This window comes from Mustela nigripes, chromosome 12 (assembly GCF_022355385.1).
Source record: "Mustela nigripes isolate SB6536 chromosome 12, MUSNIG.SB6536, whole genome shotgun sequence".
In the NCBI taxonomy this organism is placed as follows: domain Eukaryota; kingdom Metazoa; phylum Chordata; class Mammalia; order Carnivora; family Mustelidae; genus Mustela; species Mustela nigripes.
This window is the reverse complement of record NC_081568.1, coordinates 76,118,719-76,139,085: the sequence shown is the minus strand read 5'-3', so window position 1 is coordinate 76,139,085 and position 20,367 is coordinate 76,118,719. Positions and strand designations below refer to the sequence as shown.

Genomic DNA, 20,367 nt, shown 5'->3' with positions numbered 1-20,367 from the left:
AAATCAGGCCAGGCCCATATAGGGGGGTGTTCAGGTCCCCCTTTACTAGAAGAATATAAATAAGGTGCTTGTTATACCCTTTGTGCCCACTATTTCCAGGAGGTCCTCCTGTCACATGCTGCCAGAACAGCATCACACTGACATTCCAGACATACTTCTGCCTGTGTAGCTGGCTGAGAGCTCTCTCTCCATGGTAGGCCTCTGTCTGCCCCATGGCATTTCCTCCTCTTTCATGAAATGACCCCATCTTCAACTGTGTATTTTCTCCTCTAGCTTCAAGGTAAGACTACCTGTTTGCTTGTGGCTGACCAAAGTCAAAGTTAGAGTGGTGCACTCTGAGTTAGAGCTGGCCTGGCTTACCTTGTTTTGGAGTGCCAGCCCCTGTGGTGGTGGGGGGTGTTTTTTCCTTGGGAAAGATGGTGCCTCCTTCCTGACTCTCACCTTCTCTTTGGACAGGCTGGACATCAACACTAACACCTACACATCTCAGGACCTCAAGAGTGCTCTGGCAAAATTCAAGGAGGGGGCAGAAGTGGAGAGTTCAAAGGAAGACAAGGTGTGTGATACTCTTTCCAGGGAGTTAGTAAGCCTACTGGACAGCCTTGAAAGGAATCATTTCTTCCTGCAGCTGTTAAAATATACATGGGGTTATGATAATAATACTGTAAAATAATTCAAAGGGTAGTTAATGCCAAATAAGTAATCCTTATTAAAAAAAATAAACCAATGCTGGGAGCATTTAATTGTTTAGGTTCTAACTTTGCATTTTATGTTTGGGGAAATAGAGGCACAAAGAAGAGATAATCATACTCTTCATTTTTACAGACAAGAGTGAGGGAAGTAGAGATTAAAACACAAATCTCCTCACTTTCACTTGGATTAGACACAAGCTTAAAGAACAGAGGAGCTAAGCTGGGAAGGAGGCCTTGATCCTTGTCCATGTCCTTTGAACATGTAGCAAATGTATTCCCTGTTCCAGGGTTCATGTTCCTAAATGTACAGCACAGGGGTGGAACAAGAGGATGGCTGAGGTTTCCTCCAGTTCTGAATTTGTGTACAAACTAAGGGAATGAGAAGGAGAAAAAGGCAGAAATGCAGCCCAATCTTAAACTTGAGATGGATCATGAACTCATGTGATAGCCAGAGAAATGTCCCACATTATTAAAAAAAATAAATGTGTGTGTGTGTGTGTGTGTGTATTATTTTTAATTTGGCAGAGAGAGAGGACAAGCAAGGGGAGAAGCAGGCTTTTTGCTGAGCAGGGAGCCCGATGTGGGACTTGAGCCCTGGACCCTGGGATCATGAACTGAGCCCAAGGCAGATGCTTAACTGACTGAACAACCCAAGCTCTGCTCCCATATCATTTTTTTGCACTTGCATTTGAGGTCTGTCCTTGAAAGAAGCTCCTCTGATGGCTACTTTAGAGGGCTCTCTAAGTTCTCCCTCTTATCCTCCTCACAGTCCTCTTTTGCTTTGTCTCTCTACTGGTGCCCCAGAATCCAGGCAGTATCTTGGAGGGGCAGCATCAGGTTCTTGACAGCTTGTATGTTAAGTGGAAGGAGCCTTAGGTCCCTCAGATCGTTTAGAGCTAAGCGTTTCTGAGACAAATGAGCCTTTTGTTGTTTTGTTTTTTGGTTTTGGTGTTGAGGAGGACCTAATTAGGATGTGTTAATATGCAGACCATGTCCTACATGTCTTTCCTCATTTTAGTGAAGTCACGTCTCCCAGTATGGAGAGTGTATATGGTATGAGAAGATGAGTAGGATGCAGGATGGCAGTGGTTGTAGGAAGGTAAAAGATAAAATTTCATCATACCACTGGTTAGGAGAGTGGGGAAAATCAAATCCTCTTACCTGATGAAGCAGAGGTCAGCAGAAGAGAGAGGTGTGTGCCTAGGTGCTTAGAACAGAGATTGATGTTCCTATGGCCAGGGGTTGGACTCATTCTCACTTATCATCCCCTCCGGGCTTCATGTGGACCTGATGGGAACATAGCAGTGAGCCCCTGATTCATGTCTTCTCTGTGGGTGATAGACCCATTCTACCCCATCTCTTCTTTTTGTTCTCTTTTAGTGGTGTTCTTTTCCATAGTTAAGTTCGTATAGAAAAGTATGAATATTAAGAAAATATTTTTTAACCTCACAGCTGTCAGAATGGCTAAAATTAACAACTTGGGAAACAAATGTTGCTGAGGATGCAGAGAAAGGGGAACCCTCTTAAACTGTTAATGGAAATGCAAACTGGTGCAGCCAGTCTGGAAAACAGTATGGAGGTTTCTCAAAAAGTTAAAAATAGACCAACCTTATGATCCAGGCATTGCACTACTAGGTATTTACTGAAAGGATACGAGAATACTGATTTGAAGGGATACAGCCCCCCCCCCCCGCCCCCAGTGTTTAAGAAGCATTATTAACAATAGCCAAGTTATTGGAAAGAGGCCAAATGTCCTTTGAGTGATAAATGGTTAGAGATGTGGATCAGGGGCTCGTTGCTATGTTCTTTTTGACAATATCTGTCCTAGTTTAGCCAGAGATGATGGAAATCTCCCACCCCACACTTGTACCAGTAGAAGTTGAATGGGAAACTTGGATTTCCACCTCCTACTTGGTGGTAGCAGGCTGCACTCTCATTCCTACACCAAAGTGGTATCACCAGAACCCAGGTGGGTAGGCTGAACTTCTACCACCTATGAATGGCAGTGACAGGATATGATGCAGTATTCTGCTGCCTTAACCAAGGTGGCATCAGTGAGCCTTGAACAGGGAGCTGGTATTTCTACCCTCTGCCCAATGGTAGGAGACTATTCTCTGTTTCTTCTGCTGGTGTGGTACCAGTAGACACCAAGTGCAGAGCCTGGTTTTCTACCCTCTACATGGGGGTAGCAGGCTGCTTCACCTGCTGGGGTGGTATCGGTAGAGGCCAAGTAGGATATTTGAATGTCTTCCCCTGCCTTACACTACCAAGGTGATTTTTCACTTGGAGCAGAGGTGATGCGATTGTGTGTGTTGGTGGGAGTTGGGGGGGGAATGGGTGATGGTGAATGGAGAATCTATATTCTTACCTTCTACTTGGCACTGAGGTAGTGTGAAGCATCATTTTGCTCCCCACTTTGGGACGTTGTCAGTGAGGGTAAGTGAGGAGCCTGAACTTCCACCCTCATACTAGCATCAGTGAAGCAGTGTTTCAGTTTCCCCAGCAGGGTGGTAAAGAGGCCAAGGAAGGATTTCTGTCCCAATGTAGAGTGTCCAGTGGTGGCAGGTGATGTTCTTCCTCCTAACTAGAGGATGGTGGTAGGATTTTGGAGACAGGAAGCTGGAGAAAGGGATTTCACAAATGAAGCCTTGGCCATATTCTCTGGTGACCCACGTGAGAAACTGACCAGAATTAACAGAGCAGAAGATTTGATAACTGAAACATAGTGTGGAATACTCGCAGGTTTCTAGATGTGCTTTTGGCAGGTTATAAAGGAAACAGACCAAAATAACGCTGCATAGGGTCCGGAAACTAAATTGTCTTAGAGTCACAGCCATATAAGAAGGACAGAACCAGCGTATTAAATGTAAACATTAAAAAAAATTTTTTTAAGATTTTATTTATTTATTTGACAGGGACACACTGAGAGAGAGAACACAGCACGGGGAGTGGGAGAGGGAGAAGCAGGCTTCCCGCTGAGCAGGGAGCCCAATGCAGGGCGGGATCCCAGGACTCTAGGATCTTGACCTGAGCCGAAGGCAGCCGCTTAACCAACTGAGCCACCCAGGTGCCCCAAATATAAACATTTTAACTGCGTGCTTTAAAGGAAGATTCAGTAAGTTAGAGAAATCTTAAAACTAATACCCAAAATGTCCAGAATTAAAAAAAAAAAAAATCAAACCTTGAACCAACAAAACAGTTAATAGATGCCAACAGTGGGATGACACAGAAGTTTGAATTTCCTAAAAAGGATTTTAAAACAGTTACAAAAATCATTCAACAAATGATTCTGAACACTGTTGAAACAAATTACAACCTTAGGAAAGAAGCAGATGATAGAAAAAAGAACCAAATGAAATTTTTAGAACTGAAAAAATACAACTGAAAATGTTCAAAAATCACTGACTAGGGCTCAGTAGCAGAATAGGAAAGAGAAGAACCAATAAACTTGAAGACAGAAATGATTAAATATGGAAAAAAACAAATGAACAGAGACTTAGGGACCTGTGTGATTACAAGGAAGGATCTAACATTTCTGTCTTAGGAAAGGAGAGAGTACTGAAAAATAATGAAAAAATAAACTAAGAAATAAAGTTGGAAAAATCCCCAAATATGATGAAGAGCATAAACAAATAGATTGATGAAACTGAATTTTCAGTAGGATAAACTCAGAGAACTCTGACTCTTCACAGTTAACCTCCTGAAAATTAAATACAGAAAAAATATTGAAAACAGATAGTCAGAAAAAAAAAATACTAGCTAACGGTATAATGATTGACAGTGCATTTTTCATTTGAAACTACCAAGACCAGAGTAAGTAGCACAGTATTTTCAAGTCCTGAAAAAACTGTTCACTCAGAATTCTATAGCCAATGAAAATATCCTTCACGGGTGAAAGAGAAATCAAGACATTCTTTTCTTTTTCTTAAGATTTTATTTAATTATTTGACAGATCACAAGTAGGAAGAGAGGCAGGCAGAAAGAGAGGGGGAAGCAGGCTCCCTGCTGAGCAGAGAGCTCGATGTGGGGCTCAATCCCAGGACCCTGAGATCATGACCTGAGCCGAAGGCCACTGAGCCACCCAGGCACCCTGAAATCAAGACATTCTTACACAAAAGAAAACTGAAAAAATTTGTCACTAGCTGATGTACCTAGAAGAAAGACTAAAGAATATTCTCCAAATAAAAATGAAATAACAGTAGAACAAAACTTGGAATCATCAGGAAGAAGAAAAGAACAATAAAATGAATGAAAATAAGGGGGGAAAGAATAGATTGTCATTCTCTTACGTTTGAAAAATAATGTTTGGAGGCGCCTGGGGTGGCAGTCATTAAGCGTCTGCCTTCGGCTCAGGTCATGATCCCAGGGTCTTGGAATCGAGCCCTGCATCGGGCTCCCTGCTCCGTGGGAAGCCTGTTCTCCCCCTCTCCTACTCCCCTTCCTTGTGTTCCCTCTGTTGCTGTCTCTCTCTCTCTCAAAAAAAAAAATACATAAAATCTTAAAAAATGAAAAAGAAAAAGACTGATAGTTGAAGCAAAAATTGTGGCCTCTTCTGTAGCTCCATATACATTCCATAGGAATTTTACTTTCAGAGTTACCACTGTTAGTTTCTTTGTTGCACTTCTTTCTTGGCTACTTCTTTCTTTTGCATACCCATTTTTATGAAATGTTATGTGGGTTTGTCATTGGAGGATGAGGAAGTCCTACAACTACAACTGCAACTACAACTACACTATACCTCTGTGTATGAACTAATTTGCAGTGGCCTGTCAAAGTTAGAAAGAAGTGGTATAATCAGCTGCTCATCATCGGCAGCATTTATGTTACATTAGTGAGTTGTGGACTGAAGAGCCAGCAACAGAGTTTGTACTTCATGCAATTACAGTTAAATGTAATTTGTGGTAACTGGAATTTGTGTAGTGTTGGGAGTATGGTGTTATTCAAAGTATAGTATTTGAACTTGGTGCATATAAGATCTGTGCAAAGCAAAGACTGTATCTGATTAAAGACTTGAATCTAGAATATAAAGAACTCTGAAAGCTCAACAGTAAAAACTGACAACAAATTTAGAGAATAGGGTAAGGAAATGAACAAATGGATAATTCACCAAAAATGATTTGTGAATGGCAGATAAGCTCAAGAAAAGATGTTTAATGTCTTTAGCCTTTGGAGAAATGCAAATTAAGTCCACAATGAGCTATCACTGTACATCTATTAAAATACCTAAAACAAAAGTGGTGATAATGCTAAATACTAGTGAGGATATGGAGAAATTGGGTGTTTCATACACTGTTAGTGACTATGTAAAATGTAAGTCACCATGGAAAATAGGCGGTTTCTTATAAAACCAAACATGTATCATATGACCCAGCAGTCATACTTGTGGGCATTTATCCCAAAGAAATAAGAACTTGAATTTATATAAAAACCCTTATATAAATATTTATGTGATTTTGTTCATAATAGTCAACACCTGGAAACAACTCAAATATTCAACAGGTGAATGGTTAAGCAAACTGTACATCTATATAATGTAGTACTACTCAGCATTAAAAATAAATGAACCATTGATGTGTGTGGTAACTTGGATAGATCTCAAGTGCTTTATGTTCATATAAAAATACCATCTTCAAAGATTACAGACTTTGTGATTTTTAATATTGTCTAAATGCCAGAATTAGAGAGATGGAGAACAAAGTAGTGATTGCCAGGGCACAGGGTTGGGAGGGAGGGTGACATGTAGCTATAGAGGGGGGTAGCACAGTGGAGTTGTTTGGTGGTGGTGGAGTAGTTTGGTAGCCTGATTGTTCTGGTGGATGCATGAAAAAAAAATATGTATATGTTAAAATTGTATAGAATAATATACATGCATATACATGCACATGTGCACATGTAAAAGCTGATAAAATCTGAGTAAGGTTTATATTCTGTTTAACAGTATTATACTTTGTCATTTTCTTGGTTTTGTTAGTGTACTATTATGTAAGATGCTGCCATTGAGGAAAGCTGAACCAAGGGTACATAGTACTCACTGTATTATTTTTGTAACTTTTTGGGAGTTTATAATTATTGCAAAATAAAAAGGTTTTGTGATTTTTTTTTTTTTCTTAAAAGAGGCCCTCTTCCTGAGGGCCACGTATACATCACTTAGGTGAGATGGAGGTGCTCACCTCCCTGCCATCCCACAATGTGAGGCAGTGACTCAACTTCCCCAGACCTTTTTGCCCTGCCTTTGGCAGCCATCCAGAGTCCTTTAGCTGGATGTAGGGGGAGCATTTCACTGTTGTTTTATTCTGAAGAAGCAGGATGTGACATCCCATAGATGTGATTACTCTGCTAGGAGCTTGGTCTTTTTTAAGAAAGGCTGATTCATTTCAGTACTTGTAACTGGGGAGAAAATCCATAGGTAATAGATGAGCAGTTTGGAGCTGACAGCTGCTCATCATTCTACTTTTTATAAATATTCGTGCCTTTTAATTTTTCTGGGAAGATAGAGACATAAACCACTGTGATCTTCTGGACTCTATTTATAAGCACTGTCCTCTAAAATTGGGAAGAACATGGAAGTGTCACATGTATAAAATATCTAATTAAAGTCTTTTATTCACCTCCAGCATAATTTCATTTTTTAAATTTTTTTGTATGTGTGTGGGGTGGGGAAGAATTGAGAGAAAATTGAGACTTGAGTATAGTACATACAGTAATTTAGCCACTTCAAACAGTTGAACAAATTGTACACCTGTAGTTAGATCGACAGTAATGACAGTGATTTAATTTTCATCAGCAAATTGCTCCCACTCTGACAGCTCTTTACCCGCAGTTGCCTACATCCGGGTTTCCCTAAAATGTTGCTGGACTGGGCAGGGCAGAGCAAAGATATTAAATGATTGTTGAAGATACAGAACCAAGGTGCCGATTACTCCACCTTAGCCCTCAGCCTTTTCAGCTGAGGTTAGGGGTTGAAGGTGAGCTTGCATTACTTCCCCTGACCTCAGCAAGAAGACTTTCCATTCTTCTTGAACATTAGAAGTCAGACTAGAAAGTGAACCTTGGAAAATCTTGAGTGTGTTTCTTCTGTGGGCATCTTAGAAGGTATGGGTGTGCCTTGAGTATGGATTTGGTTCTAGACCACTGCAATAAATCAAGTCAGATTAATTTTCTGGTTTCAGTGCATGTACGAGTTATGGTGACTCCGTACCATGGTCTACTAAATGTGCAATAGCATTATGTCTAAAAAACAATATGTGTGCCTTAATTCAAAAAGTACTTTATTGCTAAGTCAGTCAGGGTAAGGTAATTATCATATGATCTCTCTGATATAAGGAATTTGAGAGTCAGAGTGGGGGTTTTTGGGAAGAGGGAGGGAAAAATGAAACAATGGAACCAGAGAGGGAGACACACCATGAGACTCTCAATCTTAGGAAACAAACTGAGGGCTATGGGGGGGTGGATGAGGAGGGACAGGGTAGCTGGGTGATGGACATTGGGTCGAGTATGTGCTATGGTAAGTGCTGTGAATTGTGTAAGACTGATGATTCACAGACCTGTGCCCCTAAAACAAATAATACATTGTATGTTAATTTTTGAAAAGTACTTTATTGCTAAAAAATTCTAAACACCTCGAGCTTATAAGTGAGTTGTAATCCTTCTGCTTGTGGAGGGTCTTGTGTCAATACTGATGGCATTGACTGATGCAGGTGGTGGCCGCTGAACATTAGTGTAGCTGTGGTGATTTCTTAAAATAAGACAGCAGTGACTTTTGCCACATCAAACAATTTCCTGAACAGTTTCTCTGTAGCATGTGATGTGGTTTGATAATATTATCCCACTGTAGAACTTCCCTTAAAATGGGAGTCAGCTCTCTCAAACCCATTAACTGCTTTATCAACTGAGTTTCTTTAGTATTTTAAATCCTTTGTTGTCATTTCAGCAGTCTTCACAGCATGTTCATCAGAAGTAGATTCCATTTCAGGAAACTACTTTCTTTGCTTATCCATAAGAAGCAACTTTTCATTCATTAAAGTTTTATCATGTTGCAACAGTTCAGTCACATCCTAAGGCTCCACTTCTAATTCTCTTGATATTTCTATCACATCTGCACTTATTTCCCCCACTGAAGACTTGAACTTGTCAAGTCATCCATGAGTGCTAGAATCAACTTCTACTAAACTCCTGTTCATGTTGACAGTTTGACTTTTTCCTGTTATGTTCTTAATGGGATCTAGAATGGGGAATACTTTCCAACAGGTTTTCAGTTTACTTGGCCCAAATCCATTAAAGGAAACACTATCTGTGGCAACTGTAGCCTTATAAAATACATTTTCTTATTATTATAATTAAGACTTGAAAGTCTAAATAACTCCTTGATCCATGGGCTGCAGAATAGATGTTACGTGAGTAAGCATGAAAACAATATTAATCTTGGCTTACAGTTCCCTCAGAGCTCTTGGGTGACCAGATGCCATGCCATGTCCGTAAGAAGTAATAATTTTGAAAGGAGGTTTTTTGGTTTATTTTCTGCCATGTCTCAATGTTGGTCTTTTTTTTTTTTTTTAAGATTTTATTTATTTATTTGTCATAGAGAGAGAAGCGAGAACGAGCACAAGCAGACAGAGTGGCAGGCAGAGGCAGAGGGAGAAGCAGGCTCCCTGCGAAGCAAGGAGCCCGATGTGGGACTTGATCCCAGGACGCTGGGATCATGACCTGAGCCAAAGGCAGCCGCTTAACCAACTGAGCCACCCAGGTGTCCCCTCAATGTTGGTCTTAACATACTCAGTAAACCATGTGGTAAATAGACAAGCTGTCATCCAGGCTTTGTTGTTCCATTTATAGAGGACAGGCCAAGTAGATTTAGCTTAATTCTTATGGGCCCTAGGATTTTTAGAGTAGTAAATAAACATTGATTTCAACCCAATGTCAGCAGTTGCATTAGCCCCTACCAAGAAAATCACTGTGTGCTTTGAAGCCGGGCATTGACTTCTCTGTAGCTATGTAGGACCTAGATGGCATCTTCCTCCAATAGAAGGGTACTTTGTCTTCATTGAAAACCTATTGCTGGGGCACCTGGGTGGCTCAGTGGGTTAAGCAGCTGCCTTCGGCTCAGGTCATGATCTCGGGGTCCTGGGATCGAGCCCCACATCGGGCTCTCTGCTCAGCGGGGAGCCTGCTTCCTTCTCTCTTTCTCTAGCCTGCCTCTCTGCCTGTTTGTGATCTCTCTCTGTCAAATAAATAAATAAAATCTTAAAAAAAAGAAAAGAAAAAGAAAACCTATTGCTGAGTCTAGCCACCCTCATGGATTAGCTCGACCTTCCAGATAACTTGTTGCATTTTCTGTATCAGCACTTGCTGCTTCACCTAGCACTTTTCTGTTATAGAGATGGCTTGTTTTCTGAAACCTCATGAACCAACCTCTGCTAGCTTCAGATGTTCTTCTGCAAGCTCCTCACCTCTTTCTGCTTTCATAGAATTAACAAGTTTTTTAAGACCTCTGGATTAGGCTTTGGTTTAAGGAGTTGTTGTGGCTGGTTTGATCCTCTATCCAGACCACTAAAACTTTCTCCATGTCAGCAATACTATTGTATTGCTTTCTTACAATTTGTGTGTCCATTGGAGTAACTTTTCAGTTTCCATCAGGAATTCTTTGCATTCACAACTTGGCTAACTGTTTGGCACAAGAGGCCTGTCTTTTGGTTATCTCAGCTTTTGATATGCCATCCCCACTAAGACTAGTCATTTCTTAGCTTTTGATTTAAAATGAGACATGAGACTCTTCTTTCACTTGAATACTTAAGAGGCCATTATGAGGTTATTAATTGGCCTAATTTCAAAATCATTGTGTCTTGGGAAATAGACCAGGCCCAAGAAGAAGGAGAGCAGTGGGGGAATTGCCTACCAATGAGCAGTCAGAATACACAAAACATTTATCAGTTAAGTTCAGTGTCTTCCATGGGTGTGGTTTATGGCACCCAAAATAACTACAACAGTAATATCAAATACCACCAATCATAGATCACCATAACAAATATAATAATGAGGGGCGTTTGGGTGGCTCAGTCAGTTGGCGTCTGCCTTCGGCTCAGGTTATGATCCCAGGGTTCTAGGATCAGGTCTAATGTCAGGCTCTCTGCTCAGCAGGAGTCTCTTCTTCTCTCTCTCCTTCTGTGCTCTCTCGCTCTCTCTCTCAACAAATTAAAAAAAAAATCCTTAAATAAAGCACAAATATAATAATGAAAATGTTTGAATTTTGCAAGAATTACCAAGTGTGACACAGACACACAGAGTGAGCAAATGCTGTTGGAAAAAATGATCCTGATAGGGTAGCTAAATGCAGGTTGCCACAACCTAACAATTCTAAGTGTGGCAAAGTGAAGTTCAGTAAAATGAGGTATTTCTGTGGGAGGATTTTTTGATAGTACAGATGAAAGAAGGTTTTGAATCTGGGAGCAGCAGTCCTTTGAGAATGGACATCCATGGTAGATAGCAACTGTCTCGGGGAGATGTCCCCAGTTGATCTACTTAACCCCTTTGCTTCAATTTTTTTCTTAGGCAAGGCAGGCCAAAGTTAAACGACTCTTTCGCCCCATCGAGGAGCTGAAGAAGGACTTTGAGGAGCTGAATGTTATCATTGAGACTGACATGCAGATCATGGTACGGCTAATCAACAAGTTCAATAGTTCCAGCTCCAGCTTAGAAGAGAAGATTGCTGCACTCTTTGATCTTGAATATTATGTCCATCAGGTATTGTATTTCTCTGTCCATAAATCTGACTTTTAAGTAACATCTTCAACAGCAAACCTCCCTGTCCTAAATCCTAAGAAAATAGCACCAGCATCTTTACTCCTCTCTTAGGGCATCTAGTATTTTTAACCTAGGCCAATAGCTACTGTAGTAAGATCCATTCTAGAAGAAAGGGCCAACCTCTTTTTTCATTTGCTGTGTTACGTCCATTATTTTTTCAGTATCTGTTACACAGCAGGGGCGAAACAGCCATGGTCCCTGTTTTATGTAACTTATAGTCTGGAAGAGGGAACAATGAAATCATGAACAACTGAACAATGAACAATTAACAATAAATTTAAACTTAAGATTGTGATAAAGGCTCCAGAGAGTAGTGTGGGAGTTTATAACAGGGGAACTTAGCCTAGTCAGAGGTGTTGAAGAAGGCTTTTGTAGATAAAGTTTTACTGGGACACAGCCACATTTATTTCTTTATGTATTGTTCTGTTGTTTTGGGTTGTTTCTATGCTACAGTGAAGAGTTGAAGGGTTGTGACAGAAACCCCGTGGTTCACAAAGCCACAAATCATTACTGTCAGACCCTTTGGAAGACGTTTGCCAGCCCTTGAATCAGAGTACCACAGGCAGAGGAACAGCATATGCAAAGATTTTGAGGTTGAGAATCATTGAGAAGATATGATAGCATAGATAAAGTGGGAAGGTTAGAGAGTCAGAGAGGTGGAATTGGGAGTATTGTGCTCTTTATGATTTTATCCTTGATTTTAAGACCCATTGGAGAGTTTGCGGCAGGGAAAGGACTGATCACACTTGTGCCATAATTATAATAGTTAATATTTATTGAGCGCTGTTATAGAGAGGGCACTTATTCCAGTGTTTTGTATAAACCAATTTATTGACTTCCACAGCTGCCTTATGAGTGGATGCTGTTACTAGTTCCATTTTATCACTGAGGCAAATAAGACACAGGTCACACCTGATATTGCCCAAGGTCATCCAGTTAGTGAGTGGTAGAGCTGGGATTTGCAAGAGGGTCTGTATGACCCTAACCAGTGCTCTTAACCTTTTGATCACTCTGTCTCTCCTAGGATACTGGGATTATTTGAATGAAGCTCAAAAGTATCTATTAGGTAGATCTAAGGAAAAGGAATAAGAGAAGTCATTTGTTTAAGTAAATTAATTTATTGCATCCCTGTTAAGTTCCAAGAGCTATTCCAGGCACTTAAAATACATCTGTGAACAAAATTGTGGAGCTTAGCTTCTAGTGGAGACAGGTAGATAATAAACATAACTAATAAGTAAATTATGGGTGTTGTGTTTAAAGTTGATAAATACTATGGGCAAATAAAAAGTAGTTAATGGTAAGAATTGGCAGTATTGGAAAGGAGCGTCTCAGGAGATGAGAGAAGGACATAGACGAAACTCAGATAATGAGGGAAGATCATGGTCTGCCTTGTCAACCATGGAAGCGAATATGAAACTGGACGTTATTAAAGGCTTTTGAGCAGAAAAACAACTTGCTCTGACTTACTTTTAAAGGATCCCTCTGCCTGCTTTGTTGAGAATTAGACTGGAGGCAGGGGGTATGGGCACAGAAACCAGATAGAAAGCTAATGCCATAATTCAGACTAGGGACGATGGTGGCCCAGGAAGACTGTGTAATCATAATCAAAAGCTTGTTTGAGATCCTCATCAAGACACAGATCTTCAACATCCTCCCACTCATGACTGCGTCCTTGTTCTCTATAAACTAGGCTAAAAGACATTCTTTCTTTCTTTAGGATTTTGCCAGCCTTTGTGGTTAGAGAGGATGAGTGTATACTGTATCTGCAGGAATTATGATGCAGCCTCTTCATCTTCTTCCTTTGCTCCTAACTGTTTCTCAGGACTCAAATAGCAGGTCTATGATCCTCTTAGAGAAAAAGTGGGCCTGAGTTCTCTTTCCTCTTTCCTGTGTTTCTCTTCAGGGTGAAAAACAAGAATTCCAACAGCTTTTCTGTTACAGATATTTAAAGGATTAAGGATCTTAGGGGTTATTGGCCAACTTAGTCCTGCTCTGATCTTGGCAGCTTTTATTTTTTCTCATTTAACATACTTGGGCGGATCTTTAGGTATCAGGTTTCTACAGACTCTTCCTTTAGCTGAGCATGAAAGGCCAAATGACTAGAGAGCTGATTATACCTAGAGGGGAATGAGTATACAGGAGGCCAGTAGGGCCCTGACAAAATGTTTTTTTTTTTTCATGCAAGTCTGGTGGTTATCTGGCAGTGTTACCTCTAGGGTGACATCCTATTCTGCTTTCATGGATTATGAAGTGGGTAAACAGTTTCTTCAACATCACCTGACTCAGTCCTAGGTCAGACCAAGAACCAGTTCTCTGGTGAGGCTTAACTTGCTCTCTTCAGAGGCTCCTGCCATATCGGAATTATTAAACAGGGTTTATGAAAAATATACTGTGTGTTTAGAAAATGGTTGTGAGTTGCTTATGAGGTGCAGCTTCTCTCTGCCCAACATACCATAGGGCAGTGTGTTTGCCTTTCCTCAATGTCTCCCTTTCTCTATTTACTGTTGTCTGATTGTCTGGTTCTCTCTTTTCTTCTGGAGTGTTGGCACAGTTCCTACTGTGTCCTTCCTCATACACTCCCTCCCTCTACCTTGAGTTTCTATCCACCTGTCTCACCCCATCCTGAAGGCAGCCTGGGGAACCTGTGGCCTTAGACCTAGATGTGGAGCTGCAGACCTGGGCCCTGATCATGACTTCTGTGTGATACTGAGCAGGGCCCAGATTTTGGAGCTTGATCTTCTGTGTATACAGTGGGCAGAATGACTCTTTTCTTCCTCGTTTTCAGTGAAATAACAAGTGAGAAAATGTATTGAAAAGGTTGAGAGGTGTATATAAAAGTTAGAATTTATAATCCCCTGAATTGTCTTTGTAGTAATGAAGATAAACTACATCTGCAACAGAACCTCTGTGACTGTGTTGCTTTGGGGCTGTCAGACTGGCAGCCATTCCATTAGGAGATCCTACCAGCATCGAGAAGTAGCCACCCCAGGCATTTCATGACAGGAGTCTGAGCCATGGCTTTGTTATCCAGAAAACTTGGGGGAGGGGATCAAAAAGAGGCAGTGAGTTTTTAGATTTTAAAGCTGTGAGAAAGGAAGGCTCATGAGGTATTATTGTACTTACCTCAGCAAACACCCAGCTCGGAGTCTCCCTATTTGGCTGGCCTATAGTCCAGTAATAACTCTTCATAAGGACAGATTGAGATGGAAAAATCCCGGCCCTGACTTGGGGGCCCTGATAGCAGAGCAGACTCTAAAGTTCAGGACCCTGGATTGGCCATCTCTTCGGGTTTCTGGTACCAAGGACCCATCCATTTTGTTCGCACAGATACCCCAGGTTGCCTTTTTTACTCATAAGTATATTATACTAAGCATATACCTAAGTATATGCTCAGCACTGTTCTAGTCACTGGGCCTATAACAGTTGACAGGCAGAAAAAACCCCTGTTCTTGTGGAGATTATATCAGAATATATAAAAATGATCTTATAAGTGATGAAAACGGTCTAGGTCTACCCAGAAACAGGCAGAGTCAAAGTCCTTCAAACTCAATTTCTCTGTTACAGTCTTTAGTTTGGAAGGGCCCAATCAGGTAGGAAACAGAGGCATCTGGAGGAAAAGGTGGGTAGCAGTCACGGTGTTGGGCTAGCTTTCTACATTTTCCTGATGATTTGTAGAGTGGGATCAGACTGTGGGCAAGAGGCAGTCTTTGTAGCAACAGAGGTGTTTCCAAGGGAGACTGTAGTACTACATGGAGAAAATAGGATCCAGTGACCTTTCTGAACAAGTTGAGTTTTCTTGTTCCAGGATACTAACTAAGAAAGCCTGGGGAGTGAGATACCCTATAGAATAAAAGGGTAATACTTTAGACTGTCCTTGGAGCTTTGGACCTGAAAGGGTAGCCTAGACCAGTGCCATTTGATAGAATTTTATTTGATTATGGGAATGTTATGCATTCTTCAATAATAGCCACTACCCAGCAACTCGGGCCTAGAGAACCACCTTTGAGAGAGAGAATTCGTGCAAATTTTATCATGAATGTCCACAGAGTCAGTCAGCCTTAGACTGTATGAAGTGAGGAAGAGAGAGGACTTCTTTTTTTTTAAGTGTTTGCTGCTTCCATTCCCCGCACTAGGACTAGACATGAACCGGAAGCATGACACCATTTAGAAGTCCTGATGATGCCAGATCTTTGTGTTAGCAGCTTGTTAGGAGCAAGCTTTGTGATTCATGATGGTTATAGAATTTTTCCAGGACATGTTTGGCATAAGCAAAAGCTAGGTGCCATTTCGGCCATTTCCCATGCAGGTGCTCATCAATCATGTTAGGTGAATTTGGAAGTCTCAAATTTAAGAATATAATTTGTTACTACAGATCTTTTCTAGCTGGTCAGAATGGCCACCATTACTTTTTACTTGACTTTTTAGGGGTTTTTTGAATACTCACCAAAAGAAAGGCAATAAATAAGAAGGGCTTTTCTTTGCTTGATGGCTGTATATACTAAGCCGTGCTTATGTTGCAGATGGATAATGCGCAGGACCTGCTTTCCTTTGGTGGCCTTCAAGTGGTGATCAATGGGCTGAACAGCACAGAGCCCCTGGTGAAGGAGTATGCTGCATTTGTGCTAGGAGCTGCCTTTTCCAGGTGAGCAGCATGGATGGACATCCCATTGGCCAGGATTGTTAGGGCCCTTCAGGTGACGGCTAGCTTTACTTTTGGCCTGATTGGCCTGGAGAAAGGTTACACTTGAAGTCTTGCATATCCCTATCCACATTTCATTGTAATCCTAATGAAACTAGGGTAAGAATTTGATTCTGTCCTTACTCCAGGTAGATAAGCATTTTCACCATGTTGTTACCGTGTGTGACTCTCTGTTCCCTCTCATCTTTTGGACATACAATAATGAATTTTAGGTCATATTCTCTGTTGCATTCAGAGCTAAAAAAAGTTAGACTAGGGGCGCCTGGGTGGCTCAGTGGGTTAAAGCCTCTGCCTTCGGCTCAGGTCGTGATCCCAGGGTCCTGGGATCGAGCCCCACATCGGGCTCTCTGCTCTGCAGGGAGCCTGCTTCCTCCTCTCTCTCTGCCTACCTCTCTGCCTACCTGTGATCTCTGTCTGTCAAATAAATAAATAAAATCTTTAAAAAAAAAAAAAAAAAGTTAGACTACCCATAGCTGGTTGAGTGGAAGGGAATGAACTCTAAGAGTTGATCCTTTTGCAATCTACATCTAGTAGATGTATCTAGAAGCTACATCTAGTGATGAATAAATGTTGAACCCGACCCAGAAGAGCTTTGTGGGGGGGAATATATGCCTTCTCCTTATCATGTTGTACCAATCAACATGCAGTCAGGTATTTGTACTCTTTGGGTTGGGATTTGTTTAAATTTTAGTTAGTTTGGTTTATGTTAGAAGAGTGATAAGGCAAGAGAAATGGGGATACGGCATCACTTAAGACTGGATACAGAAAGATGTTTGGGCACCACATCATAATACTAAAAAAGTCAAGATGTCTTCAAGCTGTAGTTGGTCCATGGAGCCGTAGTTCCTTTAATTTTTGAAAATCTGCTCTTAGGACTATTTGTGCTTCTAAAATAGGAACCAGTCAGTATTCAGATTCTTGGTGTAAGGGCATGGGTAGTAGCTATGAGGGATGCTCTGCTAGGGTGCAGGGATTACGATGTTGCAGGAGAAAGGCTATTGTAAACAGTTTTGCCGTTATAGGCTTTGTTTTTGTTTTTTTTGTTTTTTAATTTTTAAAGATTTTATTTATTTATTTGACAGAGATCACAAGTAGGCAGAAAGCCCAGCAGAGAGGGAGGGGGAGGCAGGCTCTCTGCTGAGCAGAGAGCCCTATGTGGGGCTCGATCCCAGGACCTTGAGATCATGACCTGAGCCAGAGGCAGTGGCTTAACCCACTGAGCCACCTAGGCGCCCCTGTAGGCTTTGTTTTGAAAAGATTTTCTTTGTCTTTCATCCATGCTTATTGTTACTTAATCAGAATCTCAGACTGGTGCCTCCTCACCGTGAAAGGCTGCTGGGTTTTTTCTCAGTAAATTGAGGGGCAGAGCTGGTAAGGCTGGAAGAATCTTTCCATGGGGAGGCTGAGGACTCTGCAGGCCTTCGTGCCCCTTATCACTAATCTGCTTGGATCTTCAGGCCCTGGTTATCCTGTGGTTATGTTCTTGACAGTGTAGGCTGTGGCTTCCAGGGCACTCTGCCTCCCTTGGTCTCACCTACCACACCCAGGCAGTCTCTCAGGAAGCCCAAGGAGATGTTTGCCTGTACATCTACTGGAAGGGTGGAGAATCTGTAAGTTTATCATAGGTCTCTGTGATTTCAGCCCTAGACTGAAGTCCAGGATCTTATCCTTATGGCTTCAGAGGCTTGAGAACTTATGGAAGCTCACTTTTTATTTCTCAAGTCGTGAAATAACTAAATCAAACATTATTAACCTCTCTCCCCAGACTCTTTTCGAAATTCTTTCCTCTAATCCCAAGTACCTTCTTTCCATTTTCAAGATGAGCAAATTATCCTACATGTCCCTTGCCATTGCTTCTGGAAACACATTTCTTGGGGGAAACAGTAACATTTTGATGTTACATCTTATTTAAAGGAGACTAACCAAGTGACTTGAGAAGCATGCATTAGGCCTGCTTAGCAGGCCATAACTCACCCAGGGGTGTGCCAGTATGCAGTGTTATTAAGACTTATCCATGATTGTATTAGCATAAGACCATGTTAACATTTATGTGGCATCACTAAAATTTAAATAGAGATAAATATAAAATACCGCAACTTAGTGTTTTGGTGACAAGCGAGCTGCTGTACTCAAAACATTCTAGCTGGGCTTTTGATGGCCCACTGGAGGGCAGTTACAGTGACAGCATGGTATGGCGCCAGAGCTTTTGGAAGCCAAAAGCAGGCTCCCTAAACATGAAAATGTCAGTGTTTTATGCACAGAGGAAGTTGGTACAAGGTAACTCTTTCCATGCAGAGAAGCAAGCTTCCGTGCTCTAGTCTCATATTCATTATTGACTCCTAATGTCCTAAGGGTTGGTTTTATAGCTCCCTACCTGTCCCGAGCATACAGTGTGTGTGTGTGCACATGCATGCATGTCTGATTGGATGAAGTTGCTCGTTGTCAAGAAGGCATTCAAGGGATAGTGAGCATGGAACCATGGAGTTCCAGGGTTTGGGGGTGTTATTTAGATAGCATTCCTTCTAGTTTTCTGCTAATGGGTAGGAATACTGCTCATTCAGTCCAGATGTTTGAGTATATGGGAGAATGAGGCAGACCACTGCAACAAGAGTCAGAAAATCCAGGTTCAAGTCTAGTGTCTGTTATTTACTGACCGTTTATGCATGGACAAGTGATTTCACTGAGCCTTACCTTTTCATCTCTTAACTAAAGGCAGTGATAGCCATTCTCTGTATTTGGTAAGGTTGAGTGAACATGAAGTAACATACAGGTCCCATGAAAAAGCTTATAGAGCTCCTGTCAGTGATGAGTGGTATTACATCATTGTATTCACCATGTGTTCTTTTTACTATGAGTTTTCATTATAAGGCAATTTTTACTGCTTATGTTTTCACAGTACGAACCTTTATCTTCCTGATTTTCTTTTCGGCTTATGTTCTACCGCATATATTTCTCGGAGCTAATTTTGATGCATCATGAGGGTGTTTACTTGCTTACTTGGGTTAATTGCTTAATAAAGCCTCCACACACAATTCTGTGGATAAAGAGATATCTTGCCTCGTGTTAACCATGAAGCAATTATTCCAAGATCAAGAAGAAAGAGTTGACATAAATGTAATTGGCATGGCCACTGAATGTTACATGGCTCCTGAAATAGTCTGTTCCCTTATTTAAATATTATTCACACTAATTTAGGGGTCACAGACACTCATTTTCTGCTGTTTGTTGCCTTTGTGTAAGGCAGGTCATGCTCTTGCATAAGAAGATATGCAGAGATAAGGAGAATGGGGTCTGATGCCTTTGACAGCTTCATCTTTTCATGGTTCTTTCCTTTCTTACATGCTTCCCCATCTCACTGCCCCTCTCTCACTCCCCACTCTCCATGTCCCTCCTCTTGCCTTCTCTCTCTCCATTCCCTCTCCTTTCTTCTTTAAGTCACTTATTTTCATTGGCCTTTCCCTGACCTGATAACATCTCATGAGGGCACCTGTGTGTACTATCTACAGTCTGACATACCAGGAATCTTGGAGTCCCAGACAAGTCATTGTGCTTCTATGTGTGAGAAGTCTCACAAAGGTCTTGTGAATTTCAGAGGGCCTGCAGCCTTCTGTAATCTGGTTTTGGTTTTATTTCTCAAAGTAAGAGTACTTTGGCTTCTCAGCCAAACTACCAGCTGCCTATTTTTATCTCTTATCTCCCTCTATGTAGCCTTTACCATTTAACTGTCAGGAGTTAAATTATCAAGAAACTGGTGTGCTTGCCCCAGGGAGCCCTGGCTTTTGCTCTCATGCCCCTGTCTCCATCATTTCTCATGTTCTATATCCATCTTTAGTAACTCACATTCTCATCTGCATATGTATGCATTATTATGCAATTAAATGGGATTGTAGGTTCTCACTGAATGCAGTACTTTTGTTTGAACTGTCCACAGTTTGCAGGGGTCATGGACCTGTGCCTGGTGCGAAAAAGGATGTACATGTGCCATCAGTCACACTGCAGTTATGTTCTGTTATGATGGATCTCCAGAATAGGATTCTGTTCTAGCCTCTCTTCTTGGCATCTGCCTTGGAACCTCCTTAGCAGATTCTGTGTTAGTTACATGTCTTTATAAAATGAATGTCTCCCCGACTCCCGACCCTGCACCCCCTTTTCCCATGCTTTGTTGGCTCTCTGGTTTCC

The 20,367-nt window shown here is 41.3% G+C and overlaps 1 protein-coding gene across 6 annotated transcripts in view; it reads left to right on the top strand.

The window, feature by feature from the left end:
- SIL1 (SIL1 nucleotide exchange factor) overlaps nucleotides 1–20,367 on the top strand; it is a 214,902-nt gene that overhangs the window by 130,596 nt on the left and 63,939 nt on the right. For all 6 annotated transcript variants that reach the window (XM_059417675.1, XM_059417672.1, XM_059417676.1 and 3 more), the window contains 3 exons: nucleotides 457–556; nucleotides 11,238–11,429; nucleotides 16,010–16,131. In XM_059417675.1, coding sequence (XP_059273658.1) covers nucleotides 457–556; nucleotides 11,238–11,429; nucleotides 16,010–16,131 — 414 coding nt within the window. The remainder of the gene's footprint in view (nucleotides 1–456; nucleotides 557–11,237; nucleotides 11,430–16,009; nucleotides 16,132–20,367) is intronic.